The 23450-nt window shown below is 38.5% G+C and overlaps 1 protein-coding gene across 1 annotated transcript in view; it reads right to left on the bottom strand.

Moving 5' to 3' along the window:
- Positions 1 to 5284: 5284 nt before the first annotated feature.
- Positions 5285 to 23450, bottom strand: part of HIF1A (hypoxia inducible factor 1 subunit alpha) — a 50961-nt gene continuing 32795 nt past the window's right edge. The window contains exons 6-15 of the mRNA XM_081936207.1: positions 22012 to 22214; positions 20640 to 20746; positions 19534 to 19681; positions 17687 to 17907; positions 17229 to 17515; positions 16478 to 16603; positions 14412 to 14827; positions 9915 to 10023; positions 7928 to 8051; positions 5285 to 7233 (exon numbers count right to left, since the gene is read on the bottom strand). Coding sequence (XP_081792333.1) covers positions 7082 to 7233; positions 7928 to 8051; positions 9915 to 10023; positions 14412 to 14827; positions 16478 to 16603; positions 17229 to 17515; positions 17687 to 17907; positions 19534 to 19681; positions 20640 to 20746; positions 22012 to 22214 — 1893 coding nt within the window. The 3' untranslated portion in view covers positions 5285 to 7081. The remainder of the gene's footprint in view (positions 7234 to 7927; positions 8052 to 9914; positions 10024 to 14411; positions 14828 to 16477; positions 16604 to 17228; positions 17516 to 17686; positions 17908 to 19533; positions 19682 to 20639; positions 20747 to 22011; positions 22215 to 23450) is intronic.

Raw genomic sequence — 23450 nt, 5'->3', positions numbered from 1 at the left:
TCCGCCCACAGCTTTTTCCTCCCTTTCAAGATGGCTTTTGGGAGGATGACGTCACCGACCCGGAAGGCGGAATGGGCGTCGTTTTATTTTTTTTGTGTTGGAATCGGAATGAATGAAGCGTCCTGGGGAGATATCAATTACTGGGTGGTTTTTCGCTCCTTGGTGCTCTCTGAGCTTGGTCGTCTTCTTGCAGACGTTTCATTACTCACCTAGTTTGGGTAGTGAAATGCCTGCAAGAAAACAATCGAGCTCAGAGAGCACCAAGGAGCCCTCATGTATTTATTTAAATAAATATTTATTACTTCCCTCAGTAATAAAATAGAAACAGAGAGAAGCCCTACCTTAACATCACTTGTGTTAATTTTCCAGCTCTCTGTCTGTGTTTTGCCAAATTAAAATTTTAACTGTCAGCGGAGGGGGAGCGTATTTGTGTTTGCACGTGTGCATGCACACAAAAGCGACGGTAAGAGTCGACATTTTATGAAGGGGTCAAAAAGCAACCTACGTAGAGCGACACTGGGTTTTTTAAACGTCTAAACGCGAAAGGAATAATTATTTCTCTTTCCACTCTTCTCTGTTTTCAAATCTATTTGTATTGTATTTAGAGTCATTAAAAGAAACGTTATGGTCTTTTTTTAATTGTATGCCACAAAGTAGTTTGAATAATAACATTGGAAATTCCCTGTTATTATTTAATCGACCTCTTAATGTTTTTCTTAATAAGTGTCCAACCACCTATTACTTAAAAAAACTTACGTAATAAAAATTATGCATCTTCACAATTATTTCATTCACATAATTTTATATAAACAAGCAGTATATAATATTTATTAATTAAATATATTGATAATTATCTGCTCTCTTACTAGCATGGAGTGTATGGAATGAGTAGTATTTATATTTTGCTCTCATTTGTTCAAAGCACTAGTATTTACCAACTATCACAGATTGATTTAACAGTAACCTTACATAAAAGTCACATAACATGACTTTTCACAAGCTCATCTTTTACTTCTTTATATATCCTAATTATCCTTTTCCTCTTTCCTCTGTCTTTCCTCTATTCTCTGCAGGTTATTAGCTTTTGGACTTCCTTTAATGTAACAAACTAACCAGAAATACTTTACGTCTTAACATCTTATCACATATTGTTTCTTTGACTGTTTTTCAAAAATTAATGTAAAACATTATGCCTAATGGAAAATTTTACAATGGGTTTAGTCTGCAACACCAATAAATCCTGAACAAGCTGGAGAGAGACACTTAGTAAGAGAATACTCTATCCTGCTATTTCATTCTATACAGTACAATTGCTGCTTGCCAAAAAAACAAGAGCTGTCTTTTCTGATACAGAGAAACCAATGTTGTTGTATTTAAGTACAATGACAATAAAGATTATACTTATAAGAAGGGTGGGGAGGGTGAGAAATACCTCCTGGCTCTATCTAGAGTGCTGAGCTGCACGTACAGTGGGCGTAGCCCCACTGAGTGGATTGGCTGGGAGCATCCGGAACATTCTCTCATTTGCATCTCCTTCCCGCATCCGGGAGAAGCATCCTCAGCTGAAACTAGAACAGCACACCACAGCATATTCCAATAGACGTTCTGATGGTGAATTATTTAAGATAACTTTTTGGACAAACTGGGTAAGTATAATGGATTTGGGGACTGGAAATGCTTTGATAATAATGAAGTACCGAAAATTGGAAGGTTTGTGTTTTTTTTAAGTAACTGCACATATGTGACTTTAGGAAGACTAGAATTGATAAAAAGTGGGAGATAACTGCATGAGGCATAAAGCTACTAATCGTTATTCATTCTGAAAGTTGAAGGAAATCTTCAAGAAATAAGCCCAGTTCGCCAACATTACTCCTCCTCCTCCCTCCTCCTCCTCCTTCCCCTTTTATCCATCCATTCTATTGAGTCCTTCCCAAGAACCTGAGATAGGCAGATGTTGTTGTTAAAGATATTGTCACAAGATGTAAACTATTCTGAGTAAAGCTGCCTTTTGTAATTGATTTGTGGTTTTTTTTTAATGCAGATGGTGTTCAAGTGGTGCTCTAGTTGTTTTGGGATGCACCCAAGGAACCTATTACTACTATCTTTGCCATCTTTTGTCACACTTGGGTTCTACTTTTTTCTTCTATTCTGCTAGCTCCAGATTCAGCACGTCCAAAATCCAGACTTTTTTGTCTTTCTTATCTACAATTGTTAATTCTGGGATGTTATATGGCAGGTGGTTGTCTATTTAAATTCTAAAGTCCCAAAACACTTCAGCTTCTCCATTATTCATTATTTTGTCTATTTTGTGATCTCACCAATTGTCACTTGCAGGCAAATGGTATTTTTTGCAGATATTCCAATGCACTATTGTTACTATTTTGTCATGCCGTTGTTTGTAGTCAGTCTGTGCAATCTTGCAGCAGCTAACTAGAAGGTTCACTGTTTCTTCAGCTTCTTCGCAGAGGTGGAATTTGCTGTTTGTTGCTGTATTCTCAATTCTGATTTTGTATATATTTGTTCTTAAGCTTGATCTCATACCGTATTATTATTTTCAACTCAAGATGGGAAACATCTTCTTTTCCTGGATTTGATTAACAAGATATAGAACCAAGTTGCATGTCTTATAATTTGACTGCCCTCCATCCCCATCCTAATTCAGCTTCTGTTCATACTACAAGGATCCTATTATATTGCCCCCCTCTCCACGAAGCACTGCATAATGGAGGAACAGGTATTTATATGGATTAGTAGCTGTAGAATATGCTGAACAGCTACCAATACCTCTGTTCTCTGTTAATTGGTGGTTTGTGAGTTCACTAAAAAATAAAGATGGGATTTCTAGGTAAAATCATTTCAAAAAGAAATATGTTCCACCTTGTTTACAAATTATACAGGGTAAGACATTCTTATTATATCAAACTGTATACTGCTTTCTTTTCAGAAGGTAAAATAACATTAAAAACAAGTTAATATTTAAAAGCAGCAGCAGCCAAAAGTCTGGGTCACTGAATATCTGTGGCTGAAACCAAGGAACTGAAACATAAAACCAGTGTAAGTTAACAGCCTGCATTTCTTAGAAATAGCAGGTTCCCAGGCTCAGCACCACCATAATATTCTGGCTCACCTACATTCCCATAACCATCCCCAGACCCAAATTCAAGCCCCCAATTCCCAAAACTAGAAATCTCCTACTGTCTTCTGCAACCATGCTTGATCAGGGAAGCCAAGCATCCAAGGCTTAGCTTCATTATCTCAGCATTACCAGAATACCTAGCCACCAACTCCCAGGCCACTAAAAACACACACATATTGCAACACACACTTACTAATACTCACTAATACAGGAACCATCGCCTGCTGCTCCCACCAGTTGATAGAGGGCTCCCATTCACATACTCCCATTCTCCTCTGGTTCTCACCCAGGAGGAATCAGTCTTCAATCTATAGTAGGCCTAGCAGATGGATCATGTCCTCTTCCTTATTCTTGGGTTATCCAGGGAAAATAAAGTAGCCTTTACAACAGTGACGGTGAACCTTTTCAGCACTGAGTGCAGAAAAAGGAGTGTGCGGATGGCCGGTCGGTCGGCTGGCTGACACCAAGTGCCAAAAAGGGAGCGCCTTGTGGGGTGCGCCCCTGGCTGTGCCACAACCAGGAAGAGCAGCTGCCCAGGGGGCATGTGTACAGTGGAAAAGAAACTTCTGGTTTCCGGCATCCATATGTGCGCTGGTCAGCAAGTCTTCCGGTTACTGCCACGCATGCACATGCATTGATCAGCCGATGTACACGCTCATGCCGGAAAACAGAACAGTTCTTCTGGTTTCCGGTACTGCAGCACACACAAAGGCCAGCTGATTATCGTGTGCACACATGTGCCAGAAATCCAGAAACGGTACGGGTGACACCATGCATGACATCCGACATGGCTCCACGTGCCACTTTGGGCATGTGTGCCATAGGTTTGCCATCATAGAGAAAAGGGCCAGCAACCAAACACATGGCACAGGAAGAAGTCATAGCAGCAAAGCCTGTGTCCAGCAGTAAGCACAATTGGTGCAGTAAAGGTTTTTACATTTGCTTGTCTGTCACTATGTTGTGTGAGTGTATATATTCACATCCAAAATGAATATCAGAATTTGGATATGGAATTTGCTTCACCCAAACTACCCTAGGTTTATTCCTCACAAAACAAAACAAAACTTAACAACGAATGTTTTCTGGCCACAAATACATTTACAGTTTCCAATAGGAGAGAACTTATGTAATTCAGGTTTGAACTGTTAGAATCCTTGGTGCTCTCTGAGCTTGGTTGGTTGTTGCAGATGTTTCATTACCCAACTAGGTAGCATAATCAGTGCTAATGAGTTTGGGGTTTGCTCCCCATTTAAATACAACAGCTTGCTCTGCTAATGTTGGGGCTGGGATTGATGCTATGGGTTTTCTCCTTGGTAGTTCCCTTGAATAGAGATTTATTTTTTGATTGTCTGCTTACCTGGATGTAGGCTATTGAAGAGAATGTGTTCTGTTTCCTTTCTAGGTTTTTTTTATTGTCATTTGAATGGTGTGTAAATGCGGTTTATTTCTATGTGTCCGTTGATGGTTGATAGATCTGAATGCCAAGCTTCCAGGGATTCTCTAGCATTTTGGATTTAATTTGTCTACAATGCTGTTTCCAGTTAAAACTGCAGGTGGGTCTGTTTATATATTGTGAGATTAAGGAATTTTCATCATGTCTTTTAATTGCTACATTGTGTTCAACGCCTTCTTCAAATGAACTGTTGTAAGTCAAAGACTAACTGTAGTAAACATTCCTTCTAGTTCTTTATCACCTGAAAATTTTACAATAATCTCCCCCAGCCCCTTAATTAAGAAACTGAAAAGGTGCTTCAGAGTGGGAATCAGAGGTAAGTTGCTCCTGGTTCAGCTCGGTTCAGCCGAACCGGTAGTAGCAGCGGCAGGAGGCTCTGCCCATCAACCTGGATGCTTCTGCACATGCGCAGAAACATCATGAGCATGAGCAGGAACACGCCCAAAGCAGTAGTAAAATAATTGGCAACCTACTACTGGTGGGAATGGGCACATATTTGTCAGCATGCTGTTGAAGTAGACATGTTCAGGATTGCACTGTAAGAATCATGTATGCCTTGTGAATTTTTCTAACATTCTGGGATGAACATGTGCTTATCAGAGTTGTAGCACCCACCCTTACAATACTGCTCATCAAAATTTTCATGGCATGATTGCTTGATTTCTGAGCAAAAAAATTACAGTACACACTGGAAATTCACTGTCATCTGCAGATACAACCCTTTGTTACAGGCCTGGTCCACATAGTTTATTGATGTCATAAAACAATACAGTTAGTGTCATATCCAACCACAAAAAGAAAAAAAAAGAATGAGTAGGTAGAATTTACTGTACAGCATGTAGAAAGAAAGATGTTTTGTGACTTATTTCCTAAATTAAAAAAAAAATCTAAAGTATATTCAGCATTACTGAAAGCTATGTTCAATGGAGTGGGGGGGGGCACGTCTGATGTTAATAGCAACAAGGTACTTAAAATCCAAAATACTGAATTATTAGCAAGCAACTTAATGACGAAACTAGGTAACTTTACTAAAAAAGCAACAAGGTATATGATTTTGTCTGAAATATCACCTCTACTAAACAAAGTAATGGGAACATTTAAGGTGTTGTTGGTGTATTAGTATTAGCATGTACTTTCACAGCTATCAGCTAGGGAGAATTTTGAGTTGGTCAAAAACTTCAACATCAAAAATGGATTGTTTTTCAAATGGAAGAATTTTTTTTTAATATAAATAACAACAAGCTGCCCTGCTGGATCAGACCAAATGTCCATCCAACCTACTCTGATGCTTCTAGAAAGTTCATAAGCAAAGTATGAAAACAAAACCCTCTCCCAGAAAACTATTAGAAGACACCTTGCCTTTAAACACAGATGACCCTAAGACCATGTCTTTTTTTTATTTTTTAGAAAAAGACGTCTTTTGGCAAACCATTTCTAAAATGGCTGTGTTGTGGCAGTGAATTCATTCATTTGCAGAAAAATAAGAACTTAAAAAAGGAAAACAAATGATTTTCAACGGGTCTGAAGATCAACCTTATTTAGGTAGCCCAATTTTTAAAAATCCAAAAGGAAGGGGGTGGGGGGCAAATCTTCTATCTGCCCGTTCCACAAATATTCGCATGAGATTCCCATTATCTACTTCAATAATCTTTTTTCCTAACCGGAAAGTCTCCAGATGTTGCTAGCCTCACATATGCAATTTATATTATTAACTTTAATATTAAAACACAGTATTTAGGAGAATCTTGAAATACAACATAACAAAAATATAGCACTACTCCAAAATTTCCACATAATTTCACATGTAATTAACATAAAAGAGAAACAAAAAAGAAAAATGTTCATATTAAAAACTAGTTGTATAAATGCACAATATTGCATGAGGAACTGCTGGTATTTTGTTTATTTTCATAAGAAAATAGATTGTGCGACTGGCTACATATGCACTGCTGCAAAGCAATATTTCTTTTTTTTTAAAAAAAGTAAAGTAAAAATTTATTTAAACATTAGAGATAACAGCACAATGTGCCTTCAAGTATGCCTACAACCACATGATAGAAAGCTTAGACAAATTTATTGTGGCAATGTATCATCAGATAAAAATTCTTCAGTGACAAAACTCCTAGTCAAAATAAAAAATAAATACTTTTTGAAAAGGTGCCTACTTCAAAGCTGTCATTATGAATATGTTCTAAATTTAACTGACATGAACTGTTTATGTACCAAAAATGCATTCATTAGCAGAGAGAGAGAGAGAGAGAGAGAGAGGGAGGGAGGGAGAGAGAGAGAGAGAGAGAGAACGAACTCATTATGTATGAAATTGTCCAAAATAGAAAGGGGATCAGATACAAACTAACTGAATTAGTGCAGTATTTGTATCCAGGCTTCTAAAATCAGATATAGAAAATATAAATACACTGCTTTTAGGTGGTAAATCACCAATGTCCAAGAAATCAGAACAATTATGAAGAGGGAGGTGCAGGAAGAGAAGCTCAGTTGATCTGATCCAGGGCTCTGAACAACTCTTCACCTTGTAACAAGTTTCGGTTGCCTTGTATAGGAGCATTGACTTCACAATCATAGCTGGTAAGCTGTGGCAGTCCCTTCTCATCTATTGACTGCCCTAGAAGTTTACTTGCTATATCTACAAGGAAAAAGAAAATGAATGTTATTTGTACAGCATTCTGGAGCAACTAACTGAATAAATAGACATGTTACCTGTCATTGTTAGAGAGAATTTAGCTATGAGTATCTGATAACAAGGCTAAATGAATGATTCAATTTTGTGGAACAAAGCCTTTCTCCTCACTGTGTGAATGATTGGTTAGATAATGTATATACTGGTCTCGTTGTATTCGGGTCTTTTTCCGTGTAAGATTGAGATTGTATTGGCAATGCTTCAGTGAGGTCTCACTCGCCATCCTCAGGATGGGTTTTGGGCTTAAAGCGTGGCCGGAGCTGCCGTCTTTCTATAAATCTTGGTGGTGGCGTGAGGATGCTGGCTTTGTTTCAATAAGTGAATTGATTGGATGTGTGGCTGTATCATGATTGGTAGATTGGTGTTGATTGGTGCTGGCTGTAAGGATATTAGTTAGTGTTAATTTCACATTATCAAGGTTCCCCTTAGCCTATGATCCAGTCCATTTCATTCCTTTCCACAATATATGTATTAAAATAGAATTCCTCTAATAGCCAACCCGATATTAATAGCTTGGGCCTTCATACCCTCCTCAATTTTTATTAATATTAATTTAATATTTTATAATATAAGGAGTTTACATGAGAAACGGAGAAGGGATTGACATTTTTTATTATGTTAGCATTACACAGACACTAACCTGACGGTAATAAAATTACAGTCTTCTCCGCCACCTCATTCTGTCCATTTGATCTGCATCCTTTTACACGTTTCCAAAGTGATATATTTGTTCCAGGAGGCCCCGATTGTGCCAATAGTGTACCCTTAAAAATATATACACACTTTTAAAAATGTAACCAGAGCTTCTACTCAAAAATACTGAAATGAAAAAAATGTACTCATTTAAAAGCAGATGTTCTGAAGCGAACGTGATCTCTAATAGCAGGGAGGAATCCTGGGTGCGCCTAGGTCTGCACTAGGCCTCCCACATTTTCCCCCACACGAATCACCCCATGCTCTATCATTCGTTTAATGAACGCATTGAGAAAAGCAGAGACAGGGAGGTTATTAATTATGCACTTCATTTGACATTGTCCTTAACTTCCAACATGAATGGGCATGCTGTAAATTGTAACTCAAGGACTACCTATCTCTAGATCAGGGGTGTCAAACTCGATTTCATTGAGGGCCACATTAGGGTTGTGTTTGACCTTGGAGAGTAGGGGCTGGGGTGGGTGTGGCCAGCCTGATGTCAGTCATGTCAGGGGTGCCAGTGGTGACCAAAGCACCCTGCCAGCAAAATGGGCTCCTGACTTCCATTTGCAGCAATGATGGCCTCCTGCAACCCTCTGCCAGCAAAAACAGAGCTTGTGTGTGTGTGTGTGCGCACAGCCATTGTGAGCTTCATTTTTGCTGGCAGAGGCACTGCAAGCAGGTCCTTTGCTGTTTCCAGGGTGGTCCCGTGGGCCAGATCTAGCCCCCCCTCCCGCCACGTGGGCCAGATCCAGCCCATAGGCCTTGAGTTTAACACCACTGCTCTAGATACTATCTAGATGTATCTAGAACACATCTGAAAGGGAAGGATACTACTTTTCTAGGGGATTAATTGCATAACTGAATTGCACTTGCATTTTTTTTTAACATTCAAGCAAAATCTGTTTTCTAGTAGATTCAAACCATATGTCCATGTCCTATCTTGCCTTTTCTTAAAGCTAATCAAATCCATCTTCTTTTTCTCTTCCTGGGGCTGTCTATAGTTGCTTGTTCAATTTTGTTCACTTTGTCAAATCTGCTTCACTTTCACTGAATTATTTTTTAAATGATTTTGCTCATAAATGAACAGAGTATTCAAGGTGAGTTTTGACAAAACAATAGAGTAGAATAATTTCTTTCATGAGTTGAAGTATACTATTGTTGCTGATTATGATTTGTAAGTGAATGAGAGAGAGAGAGAGAGAGAGAGAGAGAGAGAGAGAGAGAGAGAGAGATTCTGATAAACTACCATTTGTCTTCTGAAGGGAGGATATAACAGTACCCTTTTTGCAAAGCAAACCTACTCTAGTGACCTGGATGAACTGGTAGTAGGATCACCTATCAGAATTTTATACGATTGTTGTTTGAAGTTGCAGAGTGCAAATTAAAATACATAAATATGTTCTAAAAGAAGTAAATAAAATAGCAGATTACTAAATACAAAAAATAGAATACTTAAAATCTAAATGGAAAAAGCCAGTTAACTAAATTATAAAACTACATTATGAATAAAAAAATACCATACTGTACTAAGCTACTAAGTGTGCATTTGTGTGTATGTATAACCTATTGTGATCAGTGACAAATGGGATGTAACATAAAAAACAAGACAGCCTGCCTACTTCCACATCGACACCCTTAGAGGTTCTGATGGTCTCCTATCCCACCATTAAACAAGACCCACTCTGTTTAGCTGAAACATCAAGGACATAGTTGTAGTCTACAACTCTGAGGCCATAAGTAATAAAAGATATTGTTAAAGGGCAGAAGTAGAAAACTAGAGCTAAGCAGACCTTTCATGCAGCTGACAACTCTGGGCTAAAAATTGTAATGCTCTTGCGAAATAACAACCTGATGACTCAAGAAAAATACATTTTTAAAGATGCAATACCCAACATTAAAAGAAAGGAGGAGAGAATCCTTTAAAAACGTACAATTCCTACTGCCTGGAAAAGCAAGCCGTCCTGCTCCATTTTTCGTTTCCTCTGAATATTATGAAGAGCTATTATCCTTGGATTGATGTCTTCCTTCACTTCAGTTGATCTAGTGTGGAATATAAAACCAGAGGGTTAACAAGTCTTCCAGATAAATTAAAACTAAATTTATGAATAATTCGATAGAATAAAATCTAGACTCTTTTCTTTTGTAATAATATTAGCTCATCAGGGTTTAGGCCAGATGTGAGAAATTCTTTTCAGCCAGGAATTGTACTGTCCTTCTGTCCTTGGAACACACTGCTGATGAATCCTTAAATGAAAAGGACTGAAATTTTCAGCTCAAGGTGTATGTATGTGCATTTTATGTGGGCTTGATGGAGTGGACTTAGGACTTTCAAACTCATAGAGGCCATCTATGTCAAAACTGAACAACCCTCCCTCAACAGAGGGGGAGGGATACACCATCATCTGGGATACAACATCATCTATCTTCAGTATACCACAGAGTCCTTTCAACACTTTGCACCATTTAGGTGACCCTGACACAGATAAACCTCCAAGTGGCCTTAACGACTTGCTAAAAGATTGCAAATGGCCAGTTGTCTGCAAGGAATATAAATCCTTCCATTCCATTCCCGGGGGGAGGAGCCAATATCGCGACAATACGGACATGCGGTCTCGATGCTCCGAGACCGCGGCCAATACTTTAGTCGCTGGATGGTCCAATCAAACCTAAACTGTCCCACAGAGATGGTGAACAGGAAGAATGCATCTTGCTGATCTCAGGGACATCACAAAGTCGCTGATCAATGCAAGAGAAGTTCTTCAAACCGGTGACAAAAAATCCAGCCAAGGCTGATGAAGTCGGGGCGGCTTCAAAACGGAAGGATACGGAAAGAGAAAGTGTTTCCAGCTGGTGAGAAATTTTTACCGTTTTAAGAGAGACTGCTTATAAAAAACTTAAAATTAATTTAAATTGGAAAACAGAAGAAATAAGTGGCGGAATTAAGGTTGGAATGGAATTTTGGACAGTGGGTTATCTTACTTTTGAAATGCTATGTTCATGGATGGAATTTAGGCAAGCCTTTTAAAACGAATGGATTAAGTTTTCTTCTATTTTTTTTCTTTTATTATTCTTTGTAACCTATGGACTAAAATTCTCCTCTTTCATTACTGTGGGTGTTTTTCTAACTCATTCAAAAATTGGACTTTTTAAAAATGTGTTTCTTTTTGTATCTTTTTTGTATTTCAAAGAAAATTGCAACAATAACACTGCTACTCGGAGGCTGGATGTTTGTGTATTGGAAACAAAACACTTTTACTTTTCTTACTGATTATCCTGGCTTAGCACTCCAAGGTTTCACTGCTTGTTTATAGAGAGTGATAAGAAGAAAAGCATACAGATGTTCCTTTAAAGTATATCTTCAACCAGAGAATAGTGAAAATAAAACTTTATTGTGAATCTATGCTTAATCTTGTAAAAACCTTCCAAGCTAGAGCAGCAGTGTTTGTTAGCTGGAGATAATGGCACGATTTCAACAGCAGAAAGAAACTTTAAGTCTGAAAAAGATATTCTTAGAAATTCAAAAATTATCAAACACATTTGAGAGGACAGAGAAGAAGTTGGAAGACTTGGAGCATCTAACAGTAAAATATGATGAAGAAGTTGGAGATGTTTATCAAGTGGAAAAAGTGGAGGTTAAAATCCTAAAAACCAAAGAGGAAAATGACCATAAAGAAATTAAATTTGCTGATATTTATGGTGATTGGTTTGTTTCTGGAAATGGAAAGAGTGGAATACTGAAAGAGGAATTAAATGGAGGGGAACTCTACCCCAGATGGCAAGATACAGAAGAAGAAAAAACAAAAGAATTTATGGATTTAAAGAGAGAGATTTTATTAGCAACATCATTGATAACACTATTGACAATCACAGATAAGCTGATTAAGGAAACAGAAGAAGGGCATCAAAATTACATGAGAGACTTTATAAGCAAGGAGTTGTTAAGAGGAATCCATACAAATTTGATTAAGGAGATGATTAGAAGACTGACACCACAAATGGCAGAAGAATGAGACTGTTTTGCTACTGCAAAGATACAGGTTGATAGATGGCAGTGTATAATTTAAAACTGGTTAAAGTTATAGTGGTAATAATGTATACAATGTGTAGTGTTATGCTAAGTAATAATTGGATATGAATATTGAATGGTACCCATGAAAAGAAGATTAGAAATCCTTTTTGATTATATATAAAGGTTAATAAAAAAAGAACTAAGATTCAGTTAAGTCTTGATTATTGGGGGGGGGGGGAATGTTATGATACAGGATATAATCAAATAAAGGAGGGATAATGATAACATGTGTGTGTGTGTGTGTGTGTGGTGTGTTGTATTTGTGCTGATAAATAAATAACCAGTATGTGGTTATGTATTAAATCTTGCTATATTTTATGATGAAGGGCGTTTAAACAATTATAGTCAAATGAAAATGGAGGTATGATGATGGTGACATGTATAAATATCTGAGTTAAAATACTTGAGTTAATATGAATTATGCTTGATGGCTGTGGAAGAGATGCACGAAAGTCTTTTGTAACCAACTGATACACTTTCTATAGAATGTAAAGAAGGAAGATGTGTTGTGTTTGTTTTGAAAATAAAAAATAATTATTAAAAAAAAATCCTTCCATTCCCCACCATCCAGTCAAAGCATGCACTTCCATCTCCCCCCACATACCTATTTTCCCCTATCTTTGTTTTTTGGCCACCCTCCATTCACTGCCCCTGCCGCCCTGCCTTCTGCACTCATGCTGCTGTGCAATCTGCTACCTTTTTCCCCTTGCCGACCTTTGCCATCTTCTTCCCACTGCTGACAAGGTACTTGCAGCCAGCAGCTGCTCATGAAGGGCCAGGCCAAGTGTAACTTTGTCAGAAGTGGGAGGAAGAAGACAGTGAAGGCAACAGAGAAGGAGTATAAAGGGGAGTGCAAGAGAGCCAAAAGGGTATAGGTGTAGGAAAATAGGTGGGTGGGAAACAGAAGCATACCCTAGTATAGCACATAGAAGTGTGAGATCCTTGGTTAATGATCCCAACCAGGATTACTGGAAGTGTTGTTGCTAAGTTGTATGGTCATTTAATGTTTTGCATAATGACTGAATAACAAAATGACAAAGTTGGAAAGGAACTTAAAAATCTTTGAGTCCAACTCCCTGTTCAAGCAAGAAATCCTATACCAATGATGGCAAACCTTTTTTGGCTGCCGTGCGAAAAGCAGAGGGAGCACAGGGCGGTCGTGCGCTGACATGCCACACCCATAATGCTATGTGTGCATCCCCCTCAGCGTGCGCGCAATCAATGACCCCTCCCACTTTTGCTGTGGTTTTTTTTCACCTTCTCCAGGCTCCAAAGGCTTTCTAGGAGCCTGGGGAGGGTGAAAACAGCCTCTCCCCCCACCCCCGCCAGATGCCTCAGCAACTTCCCTGAAGCCTCCGGAGTGCAAAAAACAGACCTACGGGGAACCCAGAAGTTCGGGAATGGGGACCTCTGGTTTCTCCGGAGGCCTGATTTTTGACCTCCAAAGCCTTCAGGCGGCTTCCCTGAAGGCTCCGGAGGGCAAAAAACGGACCTACGGTCACTTCCGGTTTGCTCGTAGGACTATTTTTTTACCCTCCGGAGACTTCAGGGAAGCCTCCTGAGGTTGAAAATCAGCCCTACGGACAAACCGGAAGTAATCATTCTTGAACTTCCGGGTTCCTCGTAGGGCTGATGTTTGACCTCCGGAGCCTTCAGGAGGCTTCCCTGAAGGCTCCGGAGGGTAAAAAAATAGTCCTACGAGCAAACCGGAAGTCAGTTCCTGAACTTCTGGTTTGCCTGTAGGGCTGGTTTTTCGCCCTTTGGTGCTTTGGAGAATAGGTCGACCCCCTCTTCTTTGTGGCAGCCCCTCAGATACTGGAACATTGGTATCATATCATCCCTAGTCCTTCTTTTAATTAAACTAGACATACCAATTCCCGCAATCGTTCTTCGTATGTTCTAGCCTCTGGTTCCCTAAAGATCTTTGTTGCTCTTCTCTGCACTCTTTCTAGAGTCTCAACATCACTTAGCAATGGAAACTCCTGTCCCAATAAGGATCCTTAACTGAGGACTACCTGTATCAGAGGAGATTTTCTTGTTTACAAATTAGTTGTCAAAGCCAATAGCAAGATACATTTTTAACAAAAATAAATTAATCTCCTCCCCAGTAATTCAGCATTTAGGCTGAGAACTATTTCCAGAAAAGCCTTTCTCGATCCTCAGAAAGACTTTTCTAGAAATAGTTTCCAGCCTAAAAGTTAGTGGTTTGCCCTTATTTTTTAATAAGACAAACTCTAAAAGACAAGTAGGATCAGTGAACTTACTAGTGCCTGCAAGCACGGCTATCCACAAGTTCATTCACCTTTCTGTGTTTAAGAATATAGATCACCTTTAAGATCTGACAGATAACCCCATTTACCTGCTACCAAAAGTGACCGTCAACAAGTCCGGTGCTCCTGTACTTATTTGGTCTGTCGGATCTATTGTGCCTTTTCCGGTTCTGACTGGAGAGGAAGTCCGACTTTGATTCTTAGCATAATAAGGTGATGCCGGGGCACTGATTATGGGAGCAGGATCTGTGAGTACTTTTGGGTTAATAGGGGCAGGCGTTACAAGCATCTTCGGAGCAGTTTCATGTTTGATTGTCGTGGATTTTATCGTGTCAGTGGCCGATGACTGCACTGGAGTTTGCTGAAACCCTGTCACAGGAGTCACATTAGAAGAAGAACTTGCAGTATTGCCCTCCAGTGGAGAAAGCTGGTCGAAGGTGCGCAACTGGAAATCATCGTCCATGGGTATATAAGGTGCCAACATTTCCAAATCTAAATCTGTTTCCTGAAAGAAGATGATGATGACATAATTGCACAATCTGACATAGGATTGTGATTAAACTGCTATCAAGCCTCTCAGCTTCCAAGAATCTATCAACCCTCCTTTTCCTCCTGCTTCCAAAAGGCTTAGCTAGGAAGGCTACTGAAATGGAGATGGTGAGCAATGTAATTTTGGGGGTTTTATAGGGTTCAGCTACATTAGACTGATAAAATGGCCTTATCCTTCCTTTATATAGGTATTATCTATGTGAGGGTTCCAGAAATAATCTTTATAAACAACATGCAGACACTAGGATTCTGCGGCATTTCAAATTATTTCCCCAGCAGGTGTTCTAGAACACAGAGTTGCACAAATATACTACCTGTCTATAACAGTTTATAGTAGCCATGCCCTTTCCTGAATTGCCAGAAAATCCTGAAAATAAGAAGTACATGGTGACTGCCATGCACTCAGAAGCATCTTTTTAGAGAACAAATCTGAAGTGCTACACAAACCATCTGAGGTTTTCAGACTACAATCACTTTAGTCAAAGTACCATATTTTTCGGAGTATAAGACGGACCTTTTTTCCTCAAAAAAGAGGCTGAAAATCTGGGTGTGTCTTATACATCGAATATAGCATTTTTTGCCTCCTGAAGCCTCGCCCCTTCACCAAAATGACCGTGCATAAGTTGAAGGAGGCTTTCAGAGAGCTCCTGGGGGCTGGGGAGGGCAGAAACGAGCAAAAAACAGACCGTCTTTTGCTCAATCCCCCCCGCCCCCCCCCCCAGGAGCGCTCTATAAGCCTCCATAAGGCTATGCAGGCAATTTTCTTGACAAAAAACAAGCCCGATTTTGTGAAAAATGGGCCATTTCTTACTCGTTTTTGGCCCCACCCCCCAGAAGCACTCTTCAAGTCCCCCAAAGGCTATTCATGCCTTTTAAACAAAAACGGGCCCGTTTTCACAAAAAGCAGGGCGTTTGGGGGAGGTTTGCAGAGTGCAAAAACTTTTTTCCCCCTTTTGGAAGCTCTTTAGTTAAGTGTGATTGATGTGAATTAGATTGATCAAGTGCTATGCCAACAGTAACAAAGTCTTAGGTGCTGCAGATTGTCAGCGATTTCCTACTCCAGGCCATGGATAAATACACCTGGAAAGATCTCCCTCCCTCCCTACTCTCTCTCTCTCCCTACCTATCTACTGTATTTCTCTCTCTCTCTCTATTCCTTTATCTACCTAACTACTCTCACTCTCTCCCTACCTACCTACTGTATTTGTCTCTCTTTCTCTATATCCCTCTATCTACCTACCTGCTTTTTTATTTGCCTCTTCAAAACCTTGGTGTGTCTTATACTCCAGTGCATCTTATACTCCGAAAAATACGGTATTTTGATTCCTCAGAAATGGATATTGCAGGTGGTCTTTGACTTATGACAATTCAGTCAGCAACCACTTGAAGTTACAGCAGAGCTAAATTACATCCATCCATCCATCCATCCATCTAGTGTGCCACCCATCTTGCCGATTCCCTCACCCACTCACCTATATCTAGTCAGATAGTAATGAACTTTGTATTCTACCTCGGTATTTGAAAAATTACAATAAGCACTGTAACACATCATGAAAGTATACATATTAAAATAGAATGAACCAAAAGTTTTAATTAATGTGCTCACCTGCATTGAAAATGGATTTTTTGATTCTGGGTCTATTGCAAAGAGCTTTTCCACCAATTCCAGCTTGAACTCACTTGATATCTCATTATCCACGCTGAAGCAATAATCATTTGGAGGACTATTAGGCTGTAAAAATAATCAGCAACTTTATTCAGTAAAATGAGACCAAATTTTAAGTGCACTATCATAATGAATCCAATGTCATGGAAAAAAAGTCTATTCATTGAAATTTTAAATCACTAAGCTCCTATAATTAGGATGAGGCCCAAAAGATATATAGATTGGAATAATAAAGGTCACACAATCATTTTGACGCATAGCTCCTCACATTTTAAATTTGTATTTAAAAACATTCTTAAGGCTTAGGAAACAAGGCTATACTAATAAAAGCAAATGGTCAAATGCAAATTCTGTATCTCAAAATAATTCTTAACTGTCAACAAACGAATCAAAAGGAGGAGGGAAATGAATTGTTTTAATCTTTAGCTGAGCAAAACAATTTAAAACTGTTACTATACTGTTTGGAAAAGAACAATGTGAAATAATAGTTTTATTATTTCTAATAAAAGGTTTCTAGTCGGAATTCTCACGCAGCACAGAGTTCACTAGCAAAGATTCAACCAGTTTTTATTTTCTCCCTACTATCCTCTTCTGGTGTTTCCTAGCAAAATGACCTCATACAATGGTCGATGGTGCATAAAATTGAATACAGAAACAATGTAAAGCTGCAAAAGATTATTAAATCACAAACCTCAGGTGAGCTTTGGCTAGTGCTTCCATCAGAAGGAGTAGCTGGTTGATCTTGGGTCCGGCGGCTGGAGAAAGTAAGATCTAAGGGCTCCGTGCTGGGTTCCAGTTTGGCCACCACCTCTCTATTGAGTGCTGGATCAGCACTGCTACAGAGGGGCTTTGTTGTTGTTTCAGAAGCAGATAGTGGGGACATTGCCAAATTTATATTCTGCAGTTTCTCACTGGATGAGGGGAGCATTACATCATTATACAAAGGAACGTCATCAGATGGGTGTTGTTCATCTGGCTCTACAAAATTTTTTAAAAAGACATCATCAAACAAAGAAATATTGAGGCGCCATTTAAGAGCCTTATTATGATTCCGTATATGCCAAGAACATCTCTATAAGAAATTCTAATGGTCAGCATTTATAGATAATTAGCCCTTTTCTTTACATATTTGATTAAATATACACACACCATCGTTGTCGAAATCTAGTGCAATGATGGTATCTCCAGCAGCAGGAGCAAGATAGACTAATGCATCAGGTTCCTTCTTAAGTTTCTCAAAGAGGCTGCTGCTATCTTCCAGATCACTCTTGTTGAGTTCTTTCCCCACTCCCATCTCAGGAGAATCCACTGGTTTCAACATACACTCTGTTTGCTGAAGTGAAAAAACCAAGTCCCGCTGAACAATTCCACTGCAAAAGAATAAAGACAGAGAGGATAAAAGAGATGTTGAGAGCTGCATAATGCACATTTATTTACAATGTACGTCTATTGCATAAGAAACATATATGTAATATATTTGGGGCTTATACTGCTCTGTCAAGGCAACGGGGCCCTTGAGCACTTATCATAGTCTGCTTACTGAAGAAAATTCTGGATGTAAATATAGATGGTGGAATATCCAAAACTATTAGGTTTTACCACCACTTTGCACCCTAAAATAACTTCTAAAAATGTTTCATAATTATATATTGTAGGGAAATAGTAATGAACAAACTGTCCACTAGAAAATGATTCTGCTATTGTTTTTCTTTTTTCTTTTGTGGCTAACTGCATAACTCTGTAGATGCATTTTTAAAATAATAACATAACATTCCTTTGGGAATAGGCATGAATTCAATTGCATATGTTCATGTACACAAACTTATAAAAAATGGGAAATGTGCACCATTAATAGCCTGAAAAGAGTCAAAATCAAAAATATAAATGTGAGAATGTACTGTATTTTTCGGAGTTTAAGATGCACTGGAGTATAAGATGCGCCAAAGTTTTGAAGAGGCAAATTAAAAAAATTTTTTTGCACTCTGCAGACCTCCCAGAAATGGCCCGTTTTTCGCCAAAACAGGCCCGTTGTTTTTTTAAAAAAGGGGGCATGAATAGCCTTTAGGAGGCTTGAGAGTGCTCCTGGGGTGTGGAGCCTCCCCCCCCCAAACGAGCAAAAAACAGCCTGTTTTTCTGTCAAAAAAGGAGCATGCATAGCCTTTAGGAGGCTTATAGAGTGCTCTTGGGGGCTGGGGGAGGCAAAATTGAGCATAAAATGCCCCATTTTCCTTCGTTTCTGCCCTCCCCAGTCCCCAGGAGCACTCTACAAGCCTCCTAAAGCTTCTGCACGGCCATTTTGGTGAAGGGGGTGGGATTTCGGGAGGCAAGAAATGCTGTATTCAGTGTATAAGACACGCCCAGATTTTCAGCCTCTTTTTTGAGGGAAAAAGTTGCATGTTATACTCCAAAAAATACGGTAGTTGAAAAATGTATTAATCCAGAAAATTCAACATTTCAGGCAAAGGTTCTAACCATCTAGTTTGGAGAATGACAGGGACCAAAAATGGGAAGAGGTCAATTCATATACAAGTACCAAAGAAAGGAGACTTAACATAATGCACAAAATATTACACAATGTTTTTAACTTTGCACACAAGCAAATGTTTAGGATATTCAATACAGATTAGAACCCAACATGGAAAGGGACATGTCAACGGTTCAAGCTGGCTTTAGAAAAAGCCAAGAAATTCTATACATGTACTGGAGAAAGAAAACCTATGAGTGGCACACCTGCAGACTCTTATTTGTTGCGATAACTGCATCCATTATCACACTCTGATGCAGGTTCTCGAAGTATAAAGCCTCCTTAAGGCACGCCCTTTTTTTGACAAAAAACGGACCCGTTTTGGGGAGGTCTGCAGGGTGTAAAATGTTTTTTTAAAATTTGCCTCTTCAAAATCTTGGTGCGTTTTACACTCCGGTGCATCTTATAGTCCGAAAAATACAGTATTTGCACTCCCCCCCCCCCTCCAATAGCATTTACAGACAAAACTTACCTCAAGACATAGTTCACACACACTATACATTGTGGTTGAGAATTCTTAGTATTGTATATAACAGTTGCTTGAGTTTCTACCCAGACATAGCCCCCTTGCTTGGCAAGCATTCGATATTGTCCGGTGGTGACTTGCCCTTTGGCAAACACTGGAAGAAGAAAGAGACCCAAATTATGTATATACTGAAGACTGGGTTGCCCAATAGGTTGCCAGACATTCACTCAACTCTAATTGGCCGTGTCATTTTTTAAAGCAATTCTTTTCAATGAAAATAATAGGTGGCCAGAATACTGCAAAATAAAGTTCCAGCCTCTTAAAACATCTTTATTCCCAACTATGTTTTTTAACATTAATATTTTCAATATTAATATGGGGATTGGTGCTTATTGGGGTTTATATTCAGGTTTTATTTTTGCAAGCTGGCTGGATTCACCCTGACCTGGGCAGTCATATTTTTAACAATAATAAATAAATAATTGTTTTTTAAAAATTAAATGGTGATGGGAGCCGGGAACAATGTAGGGCATCTGAGTAAGCTAAAAGAGATGGCAAAGGAATATAGGAGTTTTGATTCACCATGTCCACATATATGCTTTGTTCTTGACTATTTTTGAGAATAATTACATGGCTTGTTTCTAGTGTGACCTTTTCCTAGGTCTGCGTATTTATGAATCAGAGTAATATGCTGAGGGACCATTGTGAGCATTACCAGTTTGCATTTAATAAAGTTGATATACATGGTCACAAATAGATAATTAGGTATTTGTGACTCAGACATTTCCTCTACCTCTTCAGTTACTGGGCAAATTACATCCATCTAGCAAAGAATGACAGCAACTGCATTGCTGTTTTACAATTAGTCACTTATAAATTTGCCATTTCTTTATGGCAGCAAATCTGTGCCCAAGATTAGCTCTCCAACATTTGAAATATACTCATCAGCCTCTCAAAAGATTCAGAGCTTTTGAATTGCTTAGAATTGCACAATAGCATACACAGAATCTGACATAACACTGGCATAATGTGTACAAGATCTATGATAAATAGCACAGAATATGTTAATGAAACCTGAATAGCATGCAACTGTCCTGCCTTCATCAACTTACTGTCATGATGTGTTTTGGTCAGATGATCAGAGTCCAGTGCATGATAATATTCATATACAGAACGCCCCAGGAGTTCTTCAGGATCATATCCTATTAGTTCTGTAATCCTTTAGGCAAAAGGAAAGGAAAAAAAATAAATTTATGATATCTTTAAAGATTACGTGTACAGTTTATTTGAAAGTTTATTGAAAAAAAACTATTGCAATTTATTATCTGTTTCAAATAAAACAAAAAGCATAATAGAAGCTTCACTAGTAACTATAACATTACCTCAGCTTGGAGCCAAAATAAGCTAGAACGATCACGATTTAGCGATTTTGCTTGATTCAAAGCAACTTAGAAAAAAAAATCAAAATTAAAAAATATTTACATACTGGCTTTATTTTGCATTTTGGGGATCAATAGAATCGTGTCATTTAATGATTTAAAATATGCTTCTTCCCAAGTGCATGGAGAGATGTTATAAATAAAATTCCAATGGAAATAACACAGAATGAAATGGAAGTAAACATTGCATTAATTAGACAAACACAGATCACAATGCAAGCTTTACTAGTAGCTACAATATGACCTGTGCTCAGAGACAAAATTAATTAGAGAGATAAAGGTTTGAGGACTGTTGCTTATCTCAAAGAAAAAAAACCATAAGCACAAAAACAAAAAATATTTCAGCATTACACCAATTATACATTATACTTTTCCTATATAAGAATACCATCTTTTTGTCTTATTAGTTCCGTTCCCCAATCAGGTGCCTCCAGATGTGCTGAAGAGTAAGTCCTATTGTTCCAAGCTAGCATGCCTAATACTGTTGCTCGAGGTTGGAGAAGTGGTCCACCACCTCTAAAGAACACCAGACTGGGGAATGCCAAATTTAAAATTATTTCAGCCACTTGATGGCAGTGTTACACAGAGCAAGGAAATGAAACACCACAGAACTCAAGAGAAAGCAGAAGTGGTTTTTTTCTAAAATGAAACCATAACCATAATGTAACTGTTGCTTTAGCTTTAACGTATGCCAGCTAATGAAATAATTTTTTTCCAATAATTTGGTTAAAAACTGGAAAAATTTAAAACATGATCTTTAAAAACATTTTGGAAAATGAGAAGCAGAATAAAAATCCTTTTGCATCTTCGTTGGTGAGAATTGAAAATTACAAAACTGAATTTTCAGAAGGATGCACATGAATTTGCATCATCATTTACAACATCATAATTCTCTTCCTCAACTTTTAACAAATAAATGCACAGTACAGTAAAATGGCACAGCAGGCCATCGGCAAACAGATGAGTATAACAACTCAAAGGGAATCCCATTTTGGAAGTGGAGGAGAATGAGGTATGCATTGGCATTGCTGCCTAGAGGCTTTACCTTTCATCACAATAGGAAAATTTCATGTCAAGGCTATGGCGGCTGAGGAACGTTTTACTATCCAATGGGACTTCAATATTTGACGGATGAGGTATAGGCTCACAAATTAATACCAAACACGTCATGGGAGGCTTTTTATAGCCGCACACAGTCGGATTGTTGCAATTCTCAAAAACGCGAATATGACCTGTACAATGAAGTACCTGAGTGTTAAAAAGAAAGAAAACATTTTGTTTATCTGCGACCTGATACATAAAACACTGAAGCAATCTCAAACACCATTTATTCATATTACAAAGTCATTTCTTTAACTGGCGGCTGAATTGGGGATGAGTTTGGGCAAAAGTAGCCAACAGAAGCTTGTTCCTCACTACAGCCAATAGAGCACTCCCCTTTCCCTTTCTTTCTGGACCTACATTTGCATCATTAGTCTGCAGCACTAAAGGATGATTGTTTCATCTTCAAATATTAAAGAAGCTAAGTGAAATTAGCCATTATGTCTGCCAGCAGTAGCAAATAGGTTTCACTGAAAACTATTTTAATTGTTTAAAACAAATGCCGAAATGAAGTTCAGAGCTATATAGTTTTGGTCTGGTTGCCTATATATTGTGCAAAGAACTCAAATCAACAGAAAAAGATCCATGTTGCTCCGGTTTTCTCTCTTGTAGATGTACGACTGAGTAAGGAAGACAATTTTTGCACTGGGGTGAGGTTGAGGGTTTGTAATATACATAAAGCATACCAATGTCTATGAACTATTTCATCCCAGGTTAATTAATTTGTTAATGAGATTTATCAGTTTATGAAACCTAATATATTCTAGTTGGTTAATCAATATTATAATTAATTAAAACTTACAAAATCCAAAATCTATTTCCACAACTTAAAATTAATGAGCTAATATTTGTTTGGTATGGTGCCAATAGTTATAATTAATTCTCTCAAAGGCCATTGGGAAGAGCCAGATTTTCATCTGCTTCGTGGAAGGCCATGAGGGTGGGGGCAAACTAAAGGGGAGCTCTTACAGAGAACACCCTCCCCTCCTGCCATACCCCCTTAGTAGCTAAGGATGCTTAGCAGATGCTTCCTATCTTTCCATGTAGAAAGTGCAGAAACTATTGGGGAACACTGGGGTCTAAGACGTCCAGGCCCTGCACCATACAGTACTTTATATGCAGTGACAAGCAGCTTGAATTGAACTCAGAAACCTACTAGCAACCAATGCAGCTCCCACAGCTGAAGTGTAATGTGTAATAAGAGTTCAGGAAGAGCCCCAGATTGTGGCCCTACTCTTTTCTGAGAAACAGACTACATCAAGAACCAAAAAAGTCTATTCAATCATGCCTAGGTTGGGTTGAGTCTGTTTTTCTCCATCCAGATTTAGACTGTGAGGTGTCTAGATAATTCATATTCTCCAGAGTCCTCTTCAACTATAACCC

Source organism: Natrix helvetica (genome assembly GCF_964273705.1).
Source record: "Natrix helvetica genome assembly, chromosome: 1".
Taxonomy (NCBI): Eukaryota; Metazoa; Chordata; class Lepidosauria; order Squamata; family Natricidae; genus Natrix; species Natrix helvetica.
This window is presented reverse-complemented; position numbering and strand designations above follow the sequence as displayed.